General features: G+C 33.9%; 2 protein-coding genes across 6 annotated transcripts; both read left to right on the top strand.

Annotated features, from left to right (window-relative positions):
- The first annotated feature begins 8 nt into the window (after positions 1-8).
- On the top strand, positions 9-2,458 carry KCR2 (beta-ketoacyl reductase 2). The gene is made up of 2 exons (XM_088883188.1): positions 9-757; positions 1,991-2,458. Exons 1-2 carry the CDS (start codon positions 117-119, stop codon positions 2,304-2,306), a joined length of 957 nt encoding a protein of 318 aa, XP_088739314.1. The 5' UTR covers positions 9-116; the 3' UTR covers positions 2,307-2,458.
- Positions 2,459-6,170: 3,712 nt separating this feature from the next.
- On the top strand, positions 6,171-10,625 carry LOC105168349 (uncharacterized). 5 transcript variants are annotated; one of them, XR_016066995.1, is made up of 5 exons: positions 6,171-6,373; positions 6,761-6,828; positions 6,902-9,473; positions 9,855-9,980; positions 10,235-10,328. XR_016066995.1 is itself a non-coding variant. In XM_011088405.3 (5 exons), the coding sequence occupies exons 1-5, from the start codon at positions 6,232-6,234 to the stop codon at positions 10,386-10,388; spliced, it is 2,991 nt and encodes a 996-aa protein (XP_011086707.1). In that variant the 5' UTR covers positions 6,171-6,231; the 3' UTR covers positions 10,389-10,625. The 5 variants fall into 5 exon arrangements, 3 of the variants coding, with proteins under 3 accessions (XP_011086707.1, XP_011086706.1, XP_020551869.1); XR_016066994.1 differs by having other exon boundaries at positions 10,232-10,325; XM_011088405.3 differs by having other exon boundaries at positions 9,926-9,980; positions 10,235-10,625.
- Positions 10,626-10,831: the final 206 nt, after the last annotated feature.

The following is a 10,831-nucleotide window of genomic DNA, read 5'->3' as shown; positions in this document are numbered from 1 at the left end:
CCATTAAATTGACGAGTACTCGAGAACTTAGGTAACGCTTTTAATATTCTCTTTTAGGGTTCACGCATTAACACTTTCTTCCTATATTACAGCCTACTCCAGGCACAAAAGCAAACATGGTTTCAACTTGCTTGGATTACCTAACATCTCAGCCTCTTTGGGTAATCTTGGTTTCCTCCATTGGCTTCCTCTCCTTTGTGAAAAATTCCACTATTCTTTTGAAATGGATTTTCCATACACTCATCAAACCCTCCAAAGATCTGAAGAGCTACGGTTCGTGGGCACTGATCACTGGTTCAACCGACGGGATAGGCAGAGCGTTTGCCTTCAAACTTGCCGAAAAGGGCTTGAATCTAGTACTGGTTAGCAGGAACCAAGACAAGCTCAATAGGGTTTCTTCTGAAATCCAAGAAACGTACCCTGAGGTAGAGATCAGGATTTTCGAGCTGGATTTCGCAAGAGATGATGTCATCTCTAGGGTTCGTGGGATGAAGGAGGCGATCAAGGGTCTTGATGTCGGGATTTTGATAAACAACGTTGGAGTAACGTATCCGAGAGCCATGTATTTTCATGAGGTCGACGAGAAAATATGGAAGAAGTTAGTGAGGGTTAATGTGGAAGGAACTAGTTATGTAACAAGAGCAGTTGTACAGGGAATGGTTGCAAGAGGAAGAGGTGCAATTGTGAATATTGGTTCCGGGGCATCCATTGTCGTACCTTCTCATCCTCTCTACGCTATCTACGCAGCCACAAAAGCGTAAGAAGTCGATCTAACACCCCCCCCCCCTCTCCCGGTTTATATTTTAATTTAATAAAATTTGATCGAATTAAATCAATCACATAACAAGCGTACACGTTTCTTATATTGTACATATATTAAATTTTTCGTATAATTAATTTAAATTTAATTTGAGTTAAAAAAATTTTCCCTGAATTAATTGTCTATGCGACCAATTCTTACATAAAGTTTGGTATATCACACGCAGAAACATGAGTCAACTTAATACCTTTCTGCACTGAAAAATATGCAACGAAATGTACTATAGGCAAGAAAAAAACTGCAGCTATAAGGTGTTAATTAGGCTAAACTTATTTGAAAATTTTTATATAGTTCTTACATAATTAAGAGTTTGAATTTTATTTTAAAAATATACTACTAAAAAATATAATATTAATGACAAAGTATTAAGCAATATATTTAAAGTTGTCACTGAAAATATAGTTTGAGTGATAATAACTTTTATCTTGTTAATATATATTATAGTGACCAAAAATGTGCATAAGAGTTGTCATAATATAGATTATTAGTGACGCGTCTATAGCGACAACTCATACAATATAGCGACAATATTCATTTGGTATCTCGTCACTATATATATCATTGATTGTCTTTAATGACAACTCATGTCACTAACTTTTATTAATAGAAAATTTTACAAAATAATAGTCACTATTAGAACCATGAAATTTATTTTTGTAACAAAATAAAAGTTCTTGTCAATAAATATATGTAATTAGTATTAGTACTGATATTATCAGTTGATTTTTTGTAGTAAATCTTTATTATTTTTTTATAGTAATAAGCTCTTAAAGTGTTTGGATAATTAAGATATAAGAGCTTATAAAATATTATAGTATTTGATACACGCACACGCACATATATAGCGAGTCATATTGTAATAATAACAGAAAATAAGTCATCAAACTTAATATTAGGATTTAAAATCATGTACACTTTGGGGGAAGAACGCGGACTATATAATCGGTGAGAGTATTTGTCTATTCATTATTAGGATTAAAGTGCTTATAAGATTTTACTAAAAAAAAATGAGTTAAGCTTTTTTTTTTTTTAAAGAATTTAATTATAAGATCCTGATTATCTTATTTTGAGATTTTAAAAGCTCTCTTTTTTTTTTTTTTATAAAAATAAAATTATCAAATAATTTTATAAAGCTTATAAGCTCTCTAATATATCAAATTTCTCGTGCAGGTATGTTGATCAATTATCCAGAAGCTTATACGTAGAGTACAAGAGCTACGGCATAGACGTACAGTGCCAGGTACCATTATACGTATGGACAAGAATGGCATCAGAAGTGGCTTTTGTGGAGAAACCGTCGTTGTTCGTACCATCGGCGGAGAAGTACGTGGATGCAGCAGTTAGGTTCGTGGGGCGTGGAGCGAGGTGCACCCCTTACTGGGCTCACTCCGTCCAGTGGTTCGTCGCCTCACTGTTGCCTGACGCTCTTCTTGATGCCTGGCGGCTCTCCATTGGAATCACAAGAATGAAACTCGCACCCCGTTGATTTTGTTGCGTTTGAATCAACGAATTTGGAGTCGAGGTAAGAGTTTGAGAGAACCATATATATGTTTACCTCGATATTTAAAAAAATTTGAATAATATGTCGATTCAAACATCGTTATAACAATGAATAATGAATAAATTATAATAAACTCACATGTCTGGTGGGACTCGAACTCCTAACCCCGACCTCTGTTGACATATTTGACAAATTTGAATCCCACAAATCATCTATGTCTTTTCAAAAATTACATATGTATCCACTAGAAACATCGGCTTTATTTACACAACCATCCATATATTTTGACAAATTACCCTTACCCCCAGAAACTTGGACAACATTACACAAATTATCCATACTTTTTTAAGAGTGCTTTTTGTAATTATACAAAAGATGACGATGATTTCTACAAACAAATTATAGATTAGGGGTGTAAATATAGTCACTATAGCTTGATTTAAAATTCTGAATTATGAATTTCGTTAATACAAATAAAATTAATTCAATTTACAGTGTAATTGATCTAACTTGATTTTATTTCTATGGCTTTCTTTTTATAATTAAGTTTGTTATGAAAAATATCATAAATTTGATCGCAACTAGTTATCGGCGCATACTCGATGTGTGTGGTAGTATAAATTTTTATTATATTCACTCAATTATAAAATGATTAAAAATAAAATAAAGAATGGGTCATAACTGATAATTTCTTAAATAATTTCTATTATTTTTTAAATGTGTATGAATTTCAATATACTATTGATAAAAAAAAATTAACAGAAATGATCAATTTATGTATAAATAAGTATGTTTGAGGGCTTTCAATCAATGTAGATATTGTCAATCAAAGTAGCAACTTTAACACCTCAACCAAAGTAGCGACATATATTGTATATAATACTTCTTTTTTATTCATTTAAACTTTATGTTAAATTCTTCAAAGATATATTTGAAATATGTTTCTACCAAAATTTACTTAATTTATGCCATGCCATAAAATCATTGGTACAATTTTATTTTTTATTTTTCACAAAATATATTATATTTTATTATTAAGTGCGATGTGCATATTTTTTTAATTCTTCACACCAGAAAGGCTCCGATTATAATTCTTCAATGTATGAATTAGATAGGTTGTAAAAGAGGAATATTCAAAGTCGTAAGAAATATTAGGATAGCAAAAATTGTACTTGAGCCATAAACGACGAATGTTTATTAATTTTTTTAATTGTATGATTTCTCATGAGCTACATATTTAAGAATGATTCATTAATCATCATGAGTCCACGTATATTGAGTTTGATTGTACGAAGAGTGGGTCAAAACAACCCAAATAAAATGGATAATTACACCCCCCTCTCCTGAAATTTGGTGTAATTACACGTAGATTTCTCGTGGTTTGAAAAATTACATCTAACACATTTGCGTTTTGCTTCCATCTAACAGACACTACAAGGAAATAGAATATTAGTGACAAAAAACATAAAGTGATAATTTTAATATTGTTATTAATTATATATATTTACTGACAAGACTGTTTTGTTTGTCACAATAAAAAATTTCATGATTTTAATAATTTTTATTATCTTATAAAAATTATTATTAACATGAATTAATGACAAAAAATGTACACAAAGTTGTCACTAAATACAATTAGTGACTCGTGAATAGTGACGATCTAGTAAAACAAATAATAGTTGGCACTATAGATATGTCACTAATTGTATTTAGTGACAACTTTATGTACATTTTTTGTCATTAATTCATGTTAATAATAATTTTTATTGTCACTTAATATATATTATTAATGATAACTTTAAAATTGTCACTTGATAGTTTGTCGCTAATATCATATTTTGTTTATAGTGAAATAAGTCACCCAATTGGTCAGAATTTACTAATTTTGCTTATATTAATAAAAAAAATAAATAAAAATTTATATTTACCATCGATTAACTTATTACTGACTTACTGCAGCTCAAACAATTTTTTTTTTGGACTAAACTACTCTTATAACCGTAAAGATATACCTCTACACATGCATTATTGCGTGAAGACGTATGAAAATAATTTGATCATAAAATAACTAAATTGACCTGTAATAAGTCAGTCGGGGTTAAATACAATTTTTTTTTGTTAATTTCAGCAAATTCGGTAAATTATAACTAACAACGGGACTTATTTGTCAAATGAAAGTAAACTTCAAATGCGTTAAATATAATTTTCCAAACTACAAAAATTTAACGTGTAATTACACCAAATTTCGTGTATCTCCAAAATAAAAAGACACGAAATCTTGTGTTGTCCGTAGTTTAAAAAAGTGCTGGGGCATTGAAGAAGTCACAAGAGCATTCTGGTCATATGATTCATTACATCCTATTCAGTTTCTTGCATTTATATGCATGCAACAGAACTCAGAAGCAAACAGCAACGCTGCGGCCTTTTGGGCGTTAATTGCGATGTATAATCAATTTTAATATATTAGTGCACGTATCAATCATAAAAAAAAAAAACAATTATTTTATAATTCAAGAAAAATAATATTACAGAAAATGCTATTATATATACTTAATCAAATTTACTGACGCTGTAAAATAAAATTATTAGTATATTGTTACGGTTGCAAAATAGTCATGCATATCTTTAGTTTTTACAAATCTAGAATAAATTTAGCCGAAAAATTTAAAATCGATAGCCAGTCTATCACTGATAGGGAAAAGTATTATTTTAGTCCGCTAAATATGTCTAATTTTAATTTTGATCTGATAACTATGTCCATTTTTTGTTTAGGTCCAGTAACTTACGAAATTGCTTACTTTTAGTCCTCTGGTATATTTTCAGACAATTTTTCTCTTATGCAACTTTTGAAAGGCAAATTTAGTCCATATGCACTCATAGGGGTAAAATTGTCTGAAAATCTGCCAGATGACTAAAAGTAAGCAATTTTTAAGTTACTGGATCTAAACAAAAATGAACATAGTTATCGGATTAAAATTAAAATTAAGCATACTTAGTGGACTAAAGTAATACTTTTCCCATCTCTGATATGTGCAAGACATGTGAAACTTTCCAACCAATCTTATAGTTTCTAGCTAAATGTGTCCTAAATACACAAAAATTGAAAATAAGCAAAACTATTGTACGATCCTAAAAATATAAATTACTAAAATGCCAAATAGATATAATTAAACGACAACAAGTACAATTAAGCCTATATATATATAAAATAAAATATTTTTTTAACTAAATTATTAAAACAATGTTGAATAACTCTATATTAAATAAATTTAAAATTTATTATAATGTCACAAGATATACTTCAAAATCAGAGTTCAATGATTTAAAATCTTCTTTGGTAACATGCAATTCTTGAAATAAATTTAAAAGATTTATCATTGAGATATTAAAATCTTAATTATAAATCCATTATTTTGAAAAATAAAATTATGGAGTGTTTGCAGGAGTTTCTATTTTTAGAGAGGGAATATAATTGAAGTTTTAAGTTAAGTAGTAATAAAAATCGAGACTGTTTGAAAAAAAAAAAAAAACTTATTATTTTCAATTTTATCAATGAATTGGTAGGAAGTACCTTATAATTTTTTATTTAAATTAATTTAATTTTAAAAAGTTAAAAAATAGAAATAAAATTTTTATTAATAAGTTGATAAACATTTCTTTTGGATCGTTGCAAACGCTCTTAAGGCAAATTAGTAATCGGGTCCAATACTTGAACCCGAATGACCCGTCTTCAATATTGGGCTGGACTTTTATCTTAAAACCCAACCCAATTACTCAAGCCCGTTCATCTGTGGGGCTCCAGTTTATATGTTCAGTTACATTTTGAAGATTTCTTTTATTCGTAGAACCCCTAAAAACCCTCAGGAGCTGCAGCCTCAGCGGCATCTGAAACGGCAATCTCTGATCATCAATGGCGAAGCGACGACGTGAGCCGGATACCGATGGTACAGGGGCCGCAGCGGTGGAGTACGGCACAGTGTTCGTCGACACCAGCCTCGACACCCATCTCGCCATGCTTGTTTCTAACTCTGACACAGTATCGGATTTCAAAAGTAAATTTTCTATTTCACTTTGCGCATATTGATTTCGAGAGTTTTTTTTTGTGTTTTTTGCTATATTTGGTATTCTAGTTAAAATGTGATGCACGTAGTAATTTGTTAAGATGACTGCATAACGTTGGTCCTTTGATTTTCTTTATTGTAATACTTTGTTATGCGAAATTTGATTGGAATGAGTTCCTTATATGAAGAAAATTGATATCGCATTAACAATGATTAAGTTGGACGCTTTAAGTGTCTGATTGGTGGAAAAACAGGTAGAAGAAAATATTTGTCGAAATCTTTATGCTATAATTCTTCAGGAACGTTCGAATTTGCTCAGGCGATGGTAGATCAATGTTTGTTTTTCAGGCTGAACTTCTTTTACATGTGTGCATGCAGAGAAGCTAGCGTTGGAACATGTGCAGTGCTTTCCAAAAATTGGGGAGATACGCATCCATTCTATGAAGGTATATGTACTGTTTTAAAGGTGTGTTAGGAGGATTTAATATCCAATGCTAATATTGTTTGTAACTTGGGTAGGTAAAACGTAGAGCAAACTTGTATCATCTACCAGACAATATGATCGTCTGGAGTGCCTTCCATAGTGTAAAACGGAATTGGTTTCTTTCAGCTGATGTTTCTGGCATTCCAGAAGTGGGGGGTGTTGATGATGATTGCAGAGCTTTGACTTCTGATGCAAACAAGATACCCGCCCTTCCAATGTCCTTGCAAGATGGTGTTACTGAAAAGAATGTAGTTTCAGAAATAACTGCAGGCGTTAAGGCTGAGAAATCTTTGGAAAAGACCACAGTTTCTCAAAGCAATAATTATTCACAGGAAAATTATATGGATCCTGAGTCTCGTGCCAAGAAGAAGCGTAAAACAAGGCACACAGAAGATGCATGTCATAGACCACCTAGTATGAGAGATAGTTGCACCCTGGATTATGAACCTGGAAAAGATACATCAACGCCTCAGATTATTGCCTGTGGGAATCCAATGGTTGATGTGGTGAAAGAAGGAAAAGAAAGTATGCTTGTATATGAGCAACAAGGAAAACCCACTATGTCCGAGGCAACTGCTGAAGTCATAGGTGTGAGGAACAGTCAACCCGATGTTGGAGACAACACTGCTTTCGAGGGAACATCTTCACCAGCTACAGCTAACAAGAGCCATATACAGAGCGCTTTGAACTCTCCAAATCTTTTAGGTTCTGATAAAAGGAAAGAGGACACTTTACTAGAGAGTATAATTCATGAAAGTTGTATGAACAGCAAACAGGAGTGTGAACTTGGCCATGATGTCCCAACCGAACATTTGGGTTGTGTTTCCAATAAAGTACCCAATGTTTCTGCTTCATTGATGGATGCCGGTGGTGCAATTGATGATGTCAATTCTGATGGCACTGGGAGAAAGAAAAAGAAAGCCCAGAAGACAGCTGCTAAGATCCAGGGTGCAACAGATACGGAGCATAGTAGGAAAGGTGAAAGCTTGAAGCCCTCTACTGAAGCACGTAAATCTGGGAGGAAGAAAGAAGAAAAAGGTTTGTCTGTAAACCATGATAATGAAGTGATATTGGCATCATACAAAAAAACTTCAGACCATGCTGATCCAAATTTAATGTTGAAAGAAGCAAGTACTTTGCCGCACTTATTGGATACTAATGCTGTTATGGAACCTGAAATCTCTAGTGGCCGTAAAAAGAAGAAGAGAGCAAAGAAGTCTGCAGACACTAATCAAGAGAAGTCAGGCATTGAACAAACTGATAATGTGGTCAGTGGCTCTTCAGGTTTGCTTTGCGCATCTACTGATCATATCCCTGAAGAAACTGACAAGGAAGAAAATATCTTGCACGTTAAAGGAAAGAATGTCCAGGTGAAAATCTTGGATACTTCCACGACAGATGCTATTGACAAAGTCCCAACTGCTAATAGAAATGAGGCAAATTTTATGATATTGACTCAAACTAAGCAATGTTTGGAAGATGTGGCCAGTGGGAAGGAAGAGGTGGAGGAAAAGACAAAACACTCTGCTAGTAACTGCCATGCAGATATGCCTGCCAAAGAAAAAGAATATCATATTTTGGAGTTCAATCAGGTGGAGAAGAACAGTGACAATACGGAGGATAAAGATAACAAAGCTAAAAAGAAAAGAAAGAAGAGAAACCCAACTGAATCAGATATCCAAGAAAGTTTACCAGTTAAGGATCAAAAAGTTGGTGTTGTAGTATCAACAACCAAGGAAGAATCAATTGGTTTTGTAAATACTGCATTGGAGGCCGGAGATGTAGCCTCATCCCAAGTTCTGTCGTGTAGAAGTCAAGAAAAGCTTGAGGAGATGCATGGGGGGGCGGCCGATCACGCTGGTGATCTGGCAAGAACATCAGAGCATGAAGGTGAAGGCATTAACTTCAAGCAGTACTTTGTGCCAGGACAATACCAGGATAAAGCAGATTCCACTGACAGGGTTAAAAAAGGAACCAAATCAAATGTGGAGACAAAAAATGGGAAAAAAGTTAGAGACAATGGTTTACCTCCTGTAAGCAACTCAACTGAATTACAGAACTCAGCAGTCAAGTCGTTGGAAAATCTGGAAAGTGAGAAGAAATCTCGTGTTAAGAAGACTAGTGGAATGAGACCAGGAGACTCAGCACAGAATTCTGATAGGGAAGATGTGATTCCTAATTCCATCACAAGATCTTTAAGAGTCTCAGGGAAGAGGACGAATGATTCTAGCCCTAGTGGGATGTTGGAGACAACATCTCTTCAAAAGCCCAATGAGATTCTTGCTAAATCTTCTTCCCAGAAGGAAAAGAACACATCTCTGGATAAATCGAGCTCAAAGAGGTCTGAGGCATTTCATGAAAAGAGAGGAAATAAAATACTGCAGTCAGGTCTAAGTGCAACTCATAAGATGGCGATGAAGACTCCACAGAAGAAGAGCTTGTTCAACAAATCAGGAACAATTTTTCAGGACAATAGTGGTGAAAGTTCTGGTGATGAAAATGATGCTGTGCATTCGGATGCTAGCACCCTCAGTCCATCAGACAGTTCCTCTTTGTCAAGCTATTCAGTAGGTGAAAGTGACTTGAGCCAGGACTCAACTGGAAATGGTATGTTAATCTTGGTTCAAATTCAACTTTCTCCAACATGAGAGAAATTTCTGCTGAGTTTATTTCCTTAACTGATATGTATATATATATGTGTGTGTGTCTGTGATATATATCTAGCTCCATGAATGTTCTTATGCTTGCTGTTTTGGGGGGCATGTAGGGGTGGAGTATGTTATAATATCACCAAAAAGTGTTTATTCCTGTAGCTTTCAGGAATTTATTCTGGTAGAAGTCAGCTTTTTCATCAGTGTTAAGAGTTTTATGATATGCTTGGGAAAATTGGTGTTGAGTAAGATTTTATATCCTATTAAATGAGCATGTCCAGCTGATGCAAATTGGTCCCATTTGTGGTTGAGAAAAATTCCCCATCTGCGTAATTAGGTACGGACATCACATGAGAAACTTCTCTTCCAACTAGGTGGGGATGCTGTAATTTGTTTACATAATTGCAGGATCAGATGATGCTAAAGGAAGATCTACTGGAGGAAAATCCACGTCAAAGTTGGAGTAAGTCCTTCATCTATTTCTAACCTTTAAGTCTTGCAACTATCTGCTTTTTGAGTATTGTGTAACATTGCCCGGTGACAACACCTTTTCAAATCATGAAATATTTGGTTAATGAGTACCTTATTGAGTAGCATTATTCAATATAAAATGAACCGTGTGTCTGTACAGACTTTACATGCCTTGTTCTGATTCACTTTCCCCTTGTTATTACACTATGAAACTTGTATAACTTCGCAATGGCCATTCTGCAGCAGCATTTCTGCCTCCAAGGACATGACGATGGATATGATCCTAAAAAGCTCAAAGCGGTTCAAGAAGGCCAAGCTCCACCTATCCTCTCAAAATGAATTCAAGCAGCAGCATGATAGCCAGCCCATGGAATTTGTTCCTGATAGTCAACCCACTTAACCCCATGAGTATGACCGCTTCATTTTGTCTGTACCCAAGTTGTTCTTCCTTCCTTAACCGGTGATTTAATTTAACAATTTGTATTGTATCGCGTATCTGCATCACGCAGCTTAGAACCCCTTATAACATTGGTTACTTGCAACAACATGTTGGCCCAGAAATTAGATGGTCATTCTTCATTTTTGGTGTTGTAAGAGGAAAATTCTATTCTTGTATTGCAGTTGGTTTTCTGTTTTACTGGATTAAGCACATATTATTATGAATTTGTTGAGAACAGGAAAATAACGAGGAGTTGGATCACAACCAACTGGCGATGTCTGCTCCTTATCTTATCCCTTGACCAAGAGAGGGAGGGGATCAGAAGAGCTCATGTTACGTCATGGTGAATGCATATTGCGTTTTGAATGTTAGTATTTTATGAAGTCTAACTTTTCAACTAAATA

Source organism: Sesamum indicum, linkage group LG8 (assembly GCF_026168435.1).
Source record: "Sesamum indicum cultivar Baizhima isolate 11 linkage group LG8, ASM2616843v1, whole genome shotgun sequence".
NCBI classification, from domain to species: Eukaryota; Viridiplantae; Streptophyta; class Magnoliopsida; order Lamiales; family Pedaliaceae; genus Sesamum; species Sesamum indicum.
The sequence above is the reverse complement of the archived record's forward strand: the minus strand, read 5'-3'. Positions and strand labels throughout refer to the sequence as shown.

Bases quoted from the DNA above. Each gene is read 5' to 3' on its own strand.
- LOC105168349 (XM_011088404.3), top strand. From the start codon at position 6,232: ATGGCGAAGCGACGACGTGAGCCGGATACCGATGGTACAGGGGCCGCA. The intron at 6,374-6,760 runs GTAAATTTTCTA...GTGTGCATGCAG, and splicing joins CACAGTATCGGATTTCAAAA to AGAAGCTAGCGTTGGAACAT. The intron at 9,474-9,925 runs GTATGTTAATCT...ACATAATTGCAG, and splicing joins CCAGGACTCAACTGGAAATG to GATCAGATGATGCTAAAGGA.
- KCR2 (XM_088883188.1), top strand. From the start codon at position 117: ATGGTTTCAACTTGCTTGGATTACCTAACATCTCAGCCTCTTTGGGTA. The intron at 758-1,990 runs GTAAGAAGTCGA...TTTCTCGTGCAG, and splicing joins ATCTACGCAGCCACAAAAGC to GTATGTTGATCAATTATCCA.